General features: G+C 30.1%; 1 protein-coding gene across 1 annotated transcript in view; it reads left to right on the forward strand.

Moving 5' to 3' along the window:
* Positions 1-15,745, forward strand: part of LOC108694772 — a 195,692-nt gene extending 179,947 nt beyond the window's left edge. Inside the window, exons 2-3 of the mRNA XM_018204429.1 lie at positions 15,288-15,345; positions 15,738-15,745. Coding sequence (XP_018059918.1) covers positions 15,288-15,345; positions 15,738-15,745 — 66 coding nt within the window. The remainder of the gene's footprint in view (positions 1-15,287; positions 15,346-15,737) is intronic.
* The last annotated feature ends 244 nt before the right edge of the window (positions 15,746-15,989 follow it).

A 15,989-nucleotide genomic window follows, 5' to 3' on the forward strand; every position in this document is an offset into this window, starting at 1 on the left:
ATACAAACTAAACATTCGTGACATCCTACTCGTGTTTTAACTATTTTTACAAACATTGTATCAAATCAAAATAAAATAAAATGTATCACTCACCGATACGATGCGCAGCAGCGGAATTGTTGAATAAAAAATGATAAAACTGCAAAATGCAAAATAAATCAAAATTATAATAGCGTTCAACATAAAATTTCAAGAAAGTAATAAGCACATAAAAAATAAATTGTTAATGTTGCAACTAAATATTTTAACAAATAAAATAATAAATGACAAATTACTCACTCCACGTTACTCCGTCGTCGTCCGATGCCTCCCAGGCTTCTTCCTCTCAAATTGTTGCACTCACAAAATAAAATAGTTGCTCGCTGGATGACATGATTGAGAATTATTAGAATATAACAACCGTATGGCATTTTGCGACACTCCTGATATTAGCCAAACGTGATACGCACAGAAGTTCTTATGTTGTGATAGGAAAATTACAATTGCAAAGAAAAAGTACAATGTTATATACTCGATATTCCTTATACTGCTTTCAAATCAAAGGCTTTTTTATAAATTGCCATATATACTATATAAGTATCAAATTTATTATTATAAGATTAAAAATATAAGATTTAAAATACAAAATCAATCACTATTGTTTATTCTTTATTTAAACATATCGTGATATTATTCATCTCGGATCAGTTTAATACTCAAATATCGATTATATAACTTTTTCTCTGAAGCGAGAACTACTAAAAAAAGTGAAAATTTTTATGTGTATCTATATATGTGTGTGTGTGTGTGTGTGTGTGTGTGTGTGTGTGGTGTGTGTGTGTGTGTGTGTGTGTGTGTGTGTGTGTGTGTGTGTGTGTGTGTGTGTGTGCGCAGTACATGCATATGTACAACAAATTTTCACTTTTTGAGTTTCCACTCTGGGAAGAATGTTACAAACGTTATTCCCTGTAATTTATAGTATATATGTAATTTATATCTATGCTGTTTCTACCAATATAGATTAACTTTAATCTCAGTTCAACTTACTCTAATTCTTAGAACTAGGAAAATATTAAGAGTTGAACCGAGATTAAAATTAGACTAAATTAGTAAAAATAGCATTAAGCCGACAAAATAACTAATCTGCTCATTGAACGATTGAACATAATTGGTTTCTTACTTATGGATCCAATTAATTACGTTCACACTGCTCGAGGAGATGCTATTTTATGTTTTTTGATCGCATCTTACACGATTAAGAAAAATTAAAATTTTAAAATTCATTACTATTATTTTCTAATTAAACGCGAAAATTTGATTGCTCAAAATTGATTCGTTCAATAAGTTTTTTTAGTCATTGAAAATTCGAAAATATTATTGGCATTTCATTACGTAAATTACTCGATTCAATAGTTGACACGTTACTTCGCGTTTTTAATTCAAAGATGATTACATTTTCTATTACATTTGAATCCGTAAAAAGTTCAAGGTGATATGCAAAACATATTCGACAAAATATATTCCACATATTGTTAAAGAAATAATTATTAAATATATATGCTAATAAAATAGTAACTTACATATTATTTCTAACCTCTATCGGTTTGAAAAAATAAATCGCGTAAAATATTTGCTGAATAGCCATCGTCTTAGTATGCTTATAAGTCAACAATCACCACAAATAAATGACTCACGCGGTCCAACAATCCTCAACTTTAATAATTGAAATGAAAGATCGTTTCCTTTGTACTTGTCGTACGATCACACCACTGACAATACAATGATATATGCAGCGGGCTGCGGGCAGCGCGTCACTACCTGCTAGCAATGCCAGTTGAAGTGTTGGAGATGTACCGTGACGCGCCTCACAGCAACAATAAGGGCATCCGTTGCCTACGCACCGACACGCTGTATCATAACAAAGTTAAAATCAAGGCTAAACGGCAAACTATCATTCCGAAATATTACTATTTTACTTCAAAATATTATAAGATAGATTTCACTTTATAAAATACATTTTTTGGCATATTTTGTTCCTTATATTTTACATTTACTTCGACTAAAATGCTATCACAGTAACATATGCGATTAATATATTATAACAATATTGATTTTTTATTAATACATATATGAATTGTTTTTTATGTTGCATTATTACAAAAATATAACTAATAAATAGGTAATTCTAATAAATAAGTAATAAAAAATGAATTCATTAATTGAATTCATTAATTGAATTGACATATTTGCAGTAACATTCTATTTTCTTCTTCGTAAAAAAAATGATTAAATACGTAAAATCTTGAAGAAGTTTTGCACTATCTCTTAGGAGAAAATATGTATATTACGCACATACATCTTTCTACCAGAGATTTAGTTGTTACGAGAACCGGGCGATTTTGCCTCTCTTATGCGTTTTAATTCTTAAACAAGATTTTATCACAAAGTTTATTCTTTTGATAAGAATGACCATATTTATAATTATATTTCTGTTAAAATATTTCTTGTATTTCACATATGATATTCTTATGATTTAATTTTATTTTTGTGACTCTTGAAGTCATACTACTCAAGATGTAAAAATTTGAAAGAAAAGTAATAATAAGTTATTTTGTATAATTATTTTACACTTTAAATTAAAGATGTATACGTATTTATATGTATTTTGTAACAAAATAAAAATATTATGAGAAGCTTACAGATTTTTTAAATTTAACTCTTAATACACACGTTCGGTTATTCGTGTCTTAGTAATTTTCATCACTTTTACAAGTATATATAAATTATTAATTTTTACATATATTTTGACATGTTTAGAAAATATTTATGCAGTTATATATTTATAACAAATTATAGATAAATTGTTGTAATTAAATATAGTTAATGAAATCAGAAAAATGCACTGTTTCATAAAAAAATATAAACTCTGAAACAAAAATGTTTAAAGGAAAAATATGATCTTGGGTCATTTGTGATCCAGAGATGAACTTTGGAGCCAGTTAAAGGATACGCACGAATCGAGACCAGTAACGCACAAAATTTGTTCTCTAAATGCTAAACTTTTTTTTAGTAATAGAAAAAAGACCGTTATTTGGCTAAGTGCTCTTAGTATTTAAAAAAAAAAAAGAATTTGGCAGGATACGAATGATTCACACGTGTGTACTAAAGATTAAAAGTGATACAAAAGCGACAATTTAAAACTTGGATAAAAAATTATGTCAATAAGAAATAGACATGTTTTAAAAAGTAATTAAAATTAAATAAAAAAATATATATTTAATGTACCTATAAAATTGTATTGTTAGATATAAATATTGATCTTATTAAACTATTTCATAGATATATGTATAATATTAATTTTTATATGGAAAAATAAAATTTTCAATTTCAGTCACTTTGCAAAAACTATTTACATCCTCAAAATTAATTTTATTGTTAAAAGAAAAATTGGATACAATGTATGATGATAGCCTCTTCGAAGTATATCAAGAAAAATATAATCTTTTAAAGAAATCTATTTTATAAAGTCTTATTTTATTTCAAAATGGAGAAATAATAGATCTGTTGCTTGCACGTTGTGTATTCAGCATCTTCATTTTCTCTCTCTTCACAATGCCCGAATATATATTTATTTCATTTTAATTTTTACAAATAATGATATTTTGATTCTTTACTATTCTTCAGAAAGTATTTATACAATTATGTATTAAAAGAAAAAAAAGGATAGAAACCATTATTTAGCTAGATGTAACAGTAATTTTAAAGAAAAGAAATGCTCAATCATACAAATGATCGCAGGTTCATATTGCTTGAGTTCTCGAAAAATGTTTATACTTAAAACGAGATAAATATATATTTGAGCATTGAATAGAGAAAAAGAGAAAATTTTGAATCCAAAAGTGCAAGCAAACAAACCTCGCGTATCAACTAAGAGTCTCTTTCATCAACTTCTAGTTAAATTAATCATAGAAATGCCAATAGCAGTTCAATGTATCAGAGAATGTCTCCTCTTTCTTTCTCTTCTGAGGCAAATTATGTTTAGTTTTCACGTAGGCAATCATGATCAGTGTTGTGTAAGATATTTTATTTTCAGTACCTGGATACAGATACAGGTACTAAAAAAATAAAATATCTATCTCCGGGGGTTCGACTCCCGGCCGAGGCAATATTTTTCTCAATAAGTTTATTAAAATTAATTTGGGGGGATTATTAATATTTCAGATTAATTGCGTTGAAAGTCCGACAACCATATCGACAATTATCATTTCTGAAATTAATTTATTTATGAATATATATATAATAGTTCAACTTCTTAACATCCAACCATAGTGGCGCTTCGTATTTAAAGTAATGCATTTAACATATGTATGTATTTTGTTTGTGATTTTTATTTCAATTTTGATTTGACATTAAAAATTGTAAATTGTACTAATATATGTGTTTTGTTACTTTGAGTAACATTCTATATAACTTGATGTAATTACGTTAATTGGAGAATTGGTGAAAGAGACCCTAAAGATTAAGTGCAAAAATTTTGGGGGATTGCGAGTGATGTGAACAGACCTAATGTTTCAAAGCAATAAACGGTTATAGCATACCTTGATACTTTTGGCTGTTGAGCATACGCCGACGCGTACGCCAGCGGTCAGACACTCGTGTCTCGTATTGTCAATATCTACTTAAGTATCTTCCAGCTAAATTTAAATATTTTTTCTTTAATCTAGCAAAAATTAGCTGTAACTATTTAGCTATTTTTCTGAATACTTTTATAAAGGTAATATAAAGCTAACTAGCTATTTCTTGTGATTTTGATTCGTTAATAGAGGCTTCATACCGTTCAATAAAAGAATTCGTATTAGAGATAAAAATCTAGAACTTTACAAGGAAACGTCAACAAAATGAAATTGCCTGTGCACTTTTTGCACTAAATATCTTCACTTTCTCTCTTTTCAACATAATTGAAATATAATATCTATTTTATTTTAAGTTCAAAAATTTTTGGGAATTTAAATTACGCGAACAGACCTCTCTTATATTATGCATAATATTAGTATATTATAATGTTACTCATTACTGTAATATATATTACTTAGTTTATTTTATAACAATATGCTTATGTACAGGATGCATCACCAAAATCTGGACAAATCAAACAATCTCTTTAAACAAAATGTTTTTAATGAAAAATTAAATATTACAAAAAATTCTTTTACATGGCACTTGAGAGATCCTTGTAGCACAATTATTCGATATATCCCCCATTAATTTGAATGATGACCTCTATTCTCGATCTGAAGCGTTCACGCACGTTGTAATGTAGCGCTGTCCATACTGACGAATGCTGCCTCAATAGCGATCCTTAATGATGACACATTGGGACACAACATGCCGAGACTTGTTTGTGATCCTTTCAATTACGCTCCATATGTAGTAATCCAAGGGATTTAAATCTAAGCTATTGGGAGGCTAGAATTCCTTAGACCAAAACATATCGACGTTGTCTGAGAACAAATTTTGAATCAAATGACTCGTATACTGCTGAAAAACATATGGTCTTCTGGACATAATTTCCATCCACGACTTCACTACATCCAGAACGCGCAAATATACTTCTTTTGTGACAGTTTCCTCTTTTTTAAAGAAATGTGGTGGTATGACATCACTGGACACAACACTTAGCACGTGAACATTGGTCGGAAATTTCTGGCAACAATAGAGACATTCTCAGTGTTGTAGGCGAGCCGTCGTCCTTCGATTGATTTTGACATCAACAGTAAATATTTTTTCATCAGAAAAGAACCTGATTCATCCCGATGCTTTTTCAAAGAATACATTGCAGCGAGCAACTCGGCTTGTCCTAGCAGCTTTAGAGAGCATCTGTCGTATCTTTAATGTGTACGATTTGTATCGAAGGTCTTCTTCGGCAATTCGATGCATTGTCGCTCGCTTACACCAACAATCGAATTTTCGCAACGATTGCCCTGGGTCATCCGAAATCAACGCTTGAGCTCCTCCCCTTCCCCCCTTTCAACGACTGCAGGAATCTTCACGATTCTTTCGAGTGACTCTTAGGTAGATGTGAGCCCGGCCTAATAATTTTACGACAAAAGTCATCACGTAACTTTTTTGTCGCTGTAACAGCCAATTTGAATGACACGTGAAAATATATTTTAACGCATAATATATAATGAGAAAATGAATCAAAGTTCTTTTTCTTTCTTTTTATGAAATAGAGGACTTTGATTTGTTGATTTACTTGTATTTTATACGTTATACGTTATGCAAAAGTCTGTGCTCCCGTTTAAAAGCTGATTTTTCTGTCAAATAAATTAATATGTCTGATTATAATTGTATTTTAAATTTAATTTTTTTTAATTTTTAAAATCGAACTATTAAATATTTAAGTATTTTAATATTTTTTACCGCCTTTTTTTTTCGAGAGTTGGCAACACTGGCTGCGGACTCAACAGTAAGCGCTCGCTATTATTGATGTATTCTTTTAGATCATCCAATCAATATTTTAAATCTATAAGAATACATCAATAGCAGCGAGCGCTCACTGTTGAGTCCGCAGCCATTGTGTCTAATGTGTCTAGTGTCCAATCATCATTTGTGCGACGCAGTTCGAGTTGGCAGCAGCTAAATCTGTTCTAGAAGATACGAAGAATACGAAGATATTATTTTATTTCTCAACCGATAGAGTGTATTCAAAAATTGCATAAAACTAATTTGCTTTGTCGAGTTGATTGGATAAGTAAGAATCAATTATATTCGCTTGGCGAACAGGCTAGTTATTTTGTCAAATAAGTATTCCTATAAATTCAATGCTAATAATTTGTGAAAAATTTTTGTAACTAATATATGCGAGATATTATGAATATTATCAAATGATCATAGCTTTGTGTGAATATATTTTTTTTTTTCGTGTAATTTTTCTGTCGCAATATAAGGAAGTGCATCGCATCTGATTAATTATAGAAGTTCTCCAAAACTGTACAATCCCGATATATTCCAATAACTGATGTGCCCGTTTATAATTAATCATATTTCCGCGAGTGAATGTTGTGTGAGTGCAACAGAAAATCTAAGAGGAGAAGGAAATAAAAGATATCGAGCAACGATCAAGCAATCACGAGGTAAATAATTTATTACTTATTATATTATGTGCAAGGTTAATTAATCACTTACATTTTGTTATTAACCTTACAAGGTTTTTTAAAATTATTTTATATACTTAATAATTATTTTCTTAAAATATTATATAAATTAATTTTAGCTGTTACAATTTGGATTGTTACTTATTTGCATTTTATATGTAATTATATATTTCTTATTCAACAATTTCGTTATTGAGAAATTTTGTATCCATGAAGCACAAATTCATTTCTTTTATTTTTATAAGAGAACCGGGGTTTCAAATCGAAAATTGGGTAAATTTTAAATGTCGCTTATGCACAAACGCAAACAGCTATACATAAATTTTTCTTTTAATAGCTTTTTTTTTAATATGTTTTTCTTATTGAACAAAATCAGATGCAGAAGTCCAAAAAATATGAATATTTGAGAGAGATATAGGTAATTGAAAATGACTGCATCATTTGCGCATTGCTGTGATTTTGCTACGATTCCGGATGAACGAGTTGAAATTTTTCAATTTTTTTTTGGTGTCGTTTTTTATTTATGAGATCCCTCTCTATGGATTGAATTAAAATAGAAAAAAAAAACATCAAGATAAGAACAATGGCTGTTAAAAATTTAAAAATCTCGACAAATTTAAATTATTTGATATTAACGAATCTAAAAATAATGGATGAAAATAAATTTTTCGTATACAAAAATAAATTCAGTTTACGGAAAAATTCATTAAAAAGCTTTATTTAAAAAAAAAAAATGTTATCGATTTCTGCAGCCGTTCTTAAGTTATCGTGGCAAAATTGATGAAAAATATTATTTTGAGAAAAACGTGATTAAAGTTTGGAAAGAAAATTTTTGCTAAAGAATTTGTAAGTTTTTCTATACTAATAGCAAAAATGTACTGTGTATCGAATTCTGGAATTCTGTTAACCGTTGTTCTCTTAGGTCGAGCATAGCTTTACACAGAACAATAGAAATACTAATGACTTCGACGGAGATTCTTCGTATTTCTATTGTCCTCTTCTATTTTTTAGCTTTCCTAAGCTCAATTTTTCGAATTATGGAAAAAAAGCAAACAGGAAAATATATTCTTAAAGAATCACACTATGAAAATTTCACACTATTGAACACTATTGAACACTATTGAAAATTTGTTATATACTATATATATTGAATGTTCTTAAAAATTCATAATTATAAAAATATATTATATCAACAGAATAAAAAACAATTTGCTGCGTTTAGCAATTGAAAAAACAGCTTCGCAATTTTTGTAAAATAGTCTTGCTCTTAATTCCTCATTGGATGTAAATATATAAATCGAGATATAAACAGATCAAAAAATTTTACAATAATTCCAAAGCTGCTTTCTTTGCTGAACGCAACCAATGAATTTGTATTAAATAATTAAATCGTCGAATTTGTGCTTACAAAAATGAATATAATGGGTTGTCCGGAAAGTTCGTGCCGCAAAAGATTTAAATTTAATAAATGTATAAAATTTAAATCTTCTGCGTTTTCAATTTTCCTTCAAAATCGGCACGAACTTTCCGGACAATATATTTATGCCGTTGAAGATATAAAATTTTATTTTTAATTAAAATGTCTGTTGAAGCAATCATTTATGTAATGACATTTTTTTATTATACTATACATCTGTTTATTTGTCTTAATTAGAATTACCCTCGAAATTATTCTCGCAATGTCTGTTTTTTATAAATTCTTTATTAGTTCATGAAACAATATGATTATAAGTAATTATAACTGATAGGTTATAGTAATTAATGGGGTGGAAAAGAATTATTTGTATGAGTTATATATAAATTGAACGAAAAGCTTTATTACTCCATGAATCAAATGTAATCGTGATGGAATTGGTAAAATAAATTGTTAAGATTATTTGATCTATCTGTACAAATTTATGATCAGCGCCAGCACTAATCGGGATAACTCATAAATATACTGTTACTGAAGCTCACTGTATCGATTTTATACAATCAGCGTAATCAGTTAATAATGAACAAATTGAAATACAAGCACTATTGAAATCATAGCGGTTATTGTGGTTGCATCGAAAGTGACATTATAAATCAATTTTCTGCTTATGTGTATTGATATGTAAATGAAAAATACTTATCCTAACGAATTATTCTAACAACTAATACGACTATTCTGCGATTGGTTTGTATTCAGTCGGTTAATTAGCAATTCAGGATTAATTAGCAGCAATTAACCTAATGCCCAGATTATCAATTTGCCTTTTCCCAATATTGATTTCTTTTTATTTTTCGCCTTCTCTCTCTCTCTCTCTCTCTCTCTCTCTCTCTCTCTCTCTCTCTCTCTCTTTCCTCTCTCTCTCTTTCTCATATTTATGAGCTGCTGTATAAAAAAATTTTTTAAATATTTGATAGTTATAAAAAATGGCATTAAGAGGTATCGAATTTTGTATATATTGTTTCATTCTTTTACATAATCTATCCCGCGATTTAAGACGTTGCGTCAACTTTTTTAAAAAAAATTTTTTAAAACGCAAGAAAGCTATGATTTAAGATATATTTTCTGCAAAAAATGTCCTTGTATTATAAATAGCTAATATATAATATTAAATTATTTACAGATTTTTATTTACAAAAATTTTTTGACAGATTTTCAGCACATTAACATCTCTCTTAACATCTCTAACCGGATACCTGATTGAACATCAAATTATTAAATTGCTTGTCAATTTAATTTGTGATATTACTATAGTAGTACATTTGAGTTTCTAAGTTCGAAAAACCAATTATAAGCTTTCTTACTTGTGTATTCACATTGTACAGTCTTAAATAAATCGTTTATTGAAATTAAATCATATTGTAAATTAAATTCATATATGATAAATATAAGATTTTAATTCTAACATATTTCTAATATATTTCTAACATATTTCTATACACAATTTTCTGACTTTTTTATTTCATTATAGGTACTTGATGGTATGGTTTTTTCTGTGTCATTTCATTACGCCGCGCTATATATATATCAGTAACTTTGAATGCTTGAGATAATTGATCTCGCTTTCTAGATTCGGTTTAATTGATTTTTTATTTTATTTTTTATTCTCTTTATTTTATTCTTTGTTTTATTAATTGATTCTTTTTACCGTTGCGGACACATGTACAGACAATTTTATTCCACGCGAAAAAATAGCGTATTATAAATTAAAGAAGCTAATGTGTATTTTTTACATCAAAATAGAATCAATTTACGAAAAATTATTTTCTTCCAAAAGAATGATTTACAATATTAAGCTACCAGAACACTTGGATTTCTTTTCGCACGGAATAGTTGTAACACATGTTCGCGATGGTAAAAAGAATCAATTAGATCGGATCTAGAAACGAGCGAGATCAATATACCTTGAGTATTCGAAGTACTGATATTTACAGCGTAATTAACGATTGAAACGACACGGATTGTCACGGGGTTTACTGGAGATCTCGTTCACTAGTATGTTTCTCGTACGCGCAGAAAATAAGCGAGTGTTCCGTAAATTTCTTACGATAACATTTCCGTGACTTATTACAGCAGCAGGCGAGAAGCGTTAGTGGTGCCGTGTCGACTAATGGCGCCATGTGGCTAGAAAATAAGAAGGCATAAGTAAGAAAACGTTACAAATCCACCCCACCGTATTGGATGCCGCATCGGCCATAACGTTAAACGACAATATAGGACCAGCGCCCTTCGTCATGCGAAAGACCGAAACGGCCTTACCCCATTAAATGTACTTATATGAGATACTAGCCAGTGGGCAGCCAACCGCGCATCAATCACGATAATAGGACAATAAATATCTGACCGGCAGGCGACTGCCCGGCTAAGGTCAAAAGTGCAGTAGCTTGCAATTTCTACCCGATTTCCTGCCGATATTCGCTCGCAATAACTCAACCTTCACATCTGTAATATGTAATCGCTCTCCTACCGTGGTCTAAGCCTTGCATTAAAGTGTCACGCTGATCCAACCCCTTTCTACCCTCTATGTCAAAGTATGCAGTACTCTGTGCAACAGTTCGATAGTTTACTGGCAAGATTTGTCGCTTCCTAGCGCTTACTATGTAGGCTGCAAAAGGCAAAAACGGATCTTACACTTAATTAACCAGAAAATTCCTCGATTTTGTTTACGCGATAGTATGAAAGCAATAAAGAATTCTGACTTTTCTTATGTCACGTTCATTCATGGGTATAGGAATGTTTCTTTAGCAGATAATATCAGGATTATTAGAAATTATGAATTGTTATATGAGAATTAAAATAAGTAAGACCATATAAAAAATGGAGTAATTATAAATTATATATTAGATTTTTATTAATTACATTTTAATATTATCACTAATGATGTTAATGTTTATTTATTATGTGCCAATTTTTGCTGATATTTGTTATTATATTATATAATTTGTTTTTATATATTTTAAAAAAATTTTATTAATTAATAAAGAGTACTTTAATTTTTGAACTGTCAGACATTAATCCTATAATTTGTTATGTTAAATTAGAATTCAAATAGGAATTTTTATAGAATTTGAAAAAATTCTTTATAGAAACATTTTATTTCTTTGCATCTACTTTTATTATTTGTTTATCAGTCATTTTAATAAAAATCAATTAAAAATATAACTTTTATCTTTATATAAAAATATAACTTTTAGAAATCGAACAATGAAATTTACAAAATAATACAAACATGATTGCTTAATAGCGTATGAAGTATCGTTAATTGTCATTTTATGCGACAGTTGGAATACTAGGTTGACCTCGTTTTTTGAGCGGGTTATTCAAAACGGAAGTTTAGATATACGCGCCTAAAGTAATACGAAAGTGGCGTATCGGACGGAAACTTCACCCTTTAATATATAAATATGGCAAAGAGGTGGGGCTCAGCATAAGGCGCGTGTACATTAACTGTTCAAAACTACGACATGTAAACTTGCTTTCCTCCTCTATAAACCATAAAACAACGAGCTCTGGACCGGCAGACGACCTCGCAACCCGCTAACTATTAAAAGTTGCAAATTGCTGCAGACACACTGCGGGCCCCATGTTCGCGTACCGGCCGTCTTGGGCACTCCCGCGCGTTCGTCCTATCCTAACTTACTTACCAGACTTACTCACTTTCTTACTTATATAGTCACTCGTTTACTTACTTATTCCACGCTTCGTATTCCTTATCCTTCGCACTTTTCCGTGCCGCGCTTTTTCCTGTTAACATTACTTGTCTTGTCACACATATACCTTCACACATACACCCAAACTTTTTTTTAAACAACTAGTCTAGCAGAAATCCCAAGTAATGTGAGTGTTGAAAGTATCGAAATAACTCATACAAATATTATTTTTTATTATATTTATTAGAATTCAGTTGTGATGCAATAACTATTATCTTTTATTATTCAAGCCACAACGAACGAACCTATCACCGTTAGAAATAATTTATATTTGAGATTGTTATACATAATAGACAATAACGCAGATTATTTAACTTCTGTACACACCGGTGTTCAATATACTATCCGGCAAACTATTTGCTACGGTTAGTTTACCGTTTAGTTGCGGCGTCCCAATGTCGCTTCCAAATATATTTTGTAAAATAGTTTACGATGCGCGGCTGGCTGATAATCGTACAAAGCACGCGTGGGCGTAAATGCTTTATCAAGCGGGACGGAATATTTTGCCTCTATTCGAACATTTCGCCATAATTCGGTTCAATTATCATTCGATTATATCGATTTTAGAGGTGTGCATTTAGCATCAACATACAAATGCGGGCTCGTGAAATTACAAAAAATATATCCGAGCGGAGACGCAAATCCTACGAACAGTTAAACCAAAAGCTTATCAAAATCGAATATATGATAATTCACATCAAATTCTTTAGCATATGTGTTGTAAAATGCGTGCTCTAATAAAGAATTTTTCTTCCTGTTTCACTTTATAACAGAATTTATAATAGAATTTCTTCGCTTTACTGCATACCGATAGCTACAAATTGTTAATTACGTCCGACTGCATCGTGTCAGCTTCATAATGAAATGTTAAAGCCGCTTTTAAAAATTACTGGCAGAAACTCAATAAATTTATCATACCATTAATCAACATATATGCATTTTCATGTTAAAATACATTTGATGCGATATATTTCGTGCACTGTAATTTTACGCAGACAATTTTATTGTTATCTCAGTAAAAAGCAAGAAAAAATACTGGTTGGAAAAACTCTGGTACATCGAGTTTTGCTGAATATAATTTGACTTGAATAACAAAGGCGCATAAAAAGAAACATTATCGTTCGATTGTATGGTCTTTATTAAAATAAGCGTCTTTCTAATTGCTGCCATCTTAAAACGTTGTTTTATCTCAGCCTATGCATCAGTTTCATAAACCCTCATAATTCAAGAGAGTTAAATATCGTACCTGCCAGAGATTGCACGAACGATGCCAAGGGTTGAACTATGCCGACGGCCAAGAAAATGAAAAGTAACGATTCAATATCAACCACGCGGGTTGCGTGTAGCGAATTAACACGTACTGATACGGCTGGTGTGTCGTCCACGTTGGTGACACCATTCTTCCATTAACCCTGTCTACATTTTCTGCGTATCGTGCGCGTGGCTTTTATTATCCGTGCACTTCGGCCGTAACATTTTACTATTTCCTGCTTATATCATGCTCGTGAAATCTATCACACATTAATTGGTAATAGGATTACGTAGAGAAATGAAATGACGTAACTGAAGGATGTATCGTAAAAATTCATTTTAGTTTTAATTAAAAATATATTTAAATAAAATGTGAAACGTACGTAGTTAATGTTGTTAAGAAAAAAATTTTTTACCGGATAAAAACGATATTATATTTTGAGAAAAATTCATATTGATATTAAAATTTATTAAAATGGCGAGGTAATATGTCGATGAATTTAACACATGTTTTTATATTGAATTTTCCCAGAGGGCTTATTAATTGCCAATAACATTTCATAAGAGATACATGTATTGCACACCGCACTGTCTGAGAGAGACTAATATGTTGTCGATAAAATCGATGGATTTCTATCATTTAGCATATTTTCTGTTAAAGTACCTTCTGACAGAAAGAAAATATCAACTCATGATGGGTGCACGCGTAATAGTTTAGTTACTATACATTCTGAATTAATTTGTCTCTTTGTGAACGCGGTTTCGTTATAAAATTTAATACAGCAAAACTTATTCTGCGATTCGCTCTTGGTCTCGTCGCTTTTACGTACCTTCATTTTTTCTGGGCCGCGATCGATTCCGCTGAAATGACTTTTACTATCTATCGAATATCTGCGATGCTACGAGCGAGTACACCGTGATGCATAAAGAATCCAGTTTACGGCGTCTGTTAGAACTCGACGATACCCGACACGTCCCATTTCCGCCGTCTGACGTCTTCTCCAAAGTGAAACCACTTCCTCGCTGCCGGAATCTGCAGATCCGATTTAGAAGTAATGTGATCGATTCTCCTAAGTTTGTCTAAGAACTTCGGTGGCTCTAAAAGTCAATAGCAATGCAGAATATAAATCTATAAAAACAGTATTACGAATGAAGAAATGAGCTAGCTTTATATCAGATTAAATGAATTCCAAATTTAATATGATTTAAAATATCGTATTCATTATTTATCAAATTGTAGCAATTACTCTAACTATTGTAGAATTAAATATTTTTTTATTAGATTAAACATTTAATTAGTTGAAATAGAAATAATATTCTTTTCTATTTATTATATATATATATATATAACATATATGTCTCCTCTTGTATATTCCAAATGTTTTGTCTATTCAACTGGATTACAAATTATTCCAGCATATTAAAGTATGTTATATATAGTAAAAAAAACTTACTAAACATTGATATTAAAGTTTGATTTTTATAAGAAGAATTTTATCTTTATTTTATAAATTTACAAATTTTTACTATATGCGATGTAATCTTTCTCTCTTCCTCTTCTCCCTCTGTCTTCCTCTTTCTCTTTTTCGAAAAGATCTTTGACATGTTAAATTTATTTATGTAGTACATATCAATATTTCTTAATCTTCCTGACAAAATTATGTCCTTTTTCATTATCACGTAGCATTAAACACATTCTTTGTATTTTTAATGTTTCAGGAGATGAAAGTTAATTGGGCGACGTCGCCGGGTAACCAACCAAAACAGGACACGAGCAGTGAGTATGCCCAGTTTCAGATTTTCGCCTTTACACGAAAAATATTTTTAGCACCGTGCGTTTTGCCTTTGATCTCATACTTGCTTGACTTGTTGGACTCGCATACTAATTGGTCCGAGCAGAGAATTACTCTAAAAGAGAATTTTTTAAAGCTATCTCATTGCAAAGTAAAATGCATTTTTGGATAAAGTATAATGTATGTTATGCAAAAATATTGTGCATAAATATTTGTAAAATTTTATTAAACAATACAATAATATAATTGAGTAAAGTTGAATAAAGAGGTCAAACAATTTGATCCGTTATTTTCATATTAATTTAATATATAATGAAATCTTGCAATATTAATATCTAATTTTAGATATAATAACATTTTACATATCTAATTTTAGATTTGTAAAAATTTATTGTTACTTAACTGTAATTGAAGAGAATACAGATCATTTATTATTTCAATATTAATACAATATATTTTTATGCAATATGATTCTCCACATACATTATTTATTAGAATATATAAAACAAATAGGAAAGAAAGCTTTAAACAGTCGAGTTGATTCTTTAATGCTTAAATAATTCAATTTAAATTTATATACTCACATTCAATCCTGCAAACTGTGCATCGAATTTAATATTGAAATATA

This window comes from Atta colombica, unplaced genomic scaffold (genome assembly GCF_001594045.1).
Source record: "Atta colombica isolate Treedump-2 unplaced genomic scaffold, Acol1.0 scaffold125, whole genome shotgun sequence".
Taxonomy (NCBI): Eukaryota; Metazoa; Arthropoda; class Insecta; order Hymenoptera; family Formicidae; genus Atta; species Atta colombica.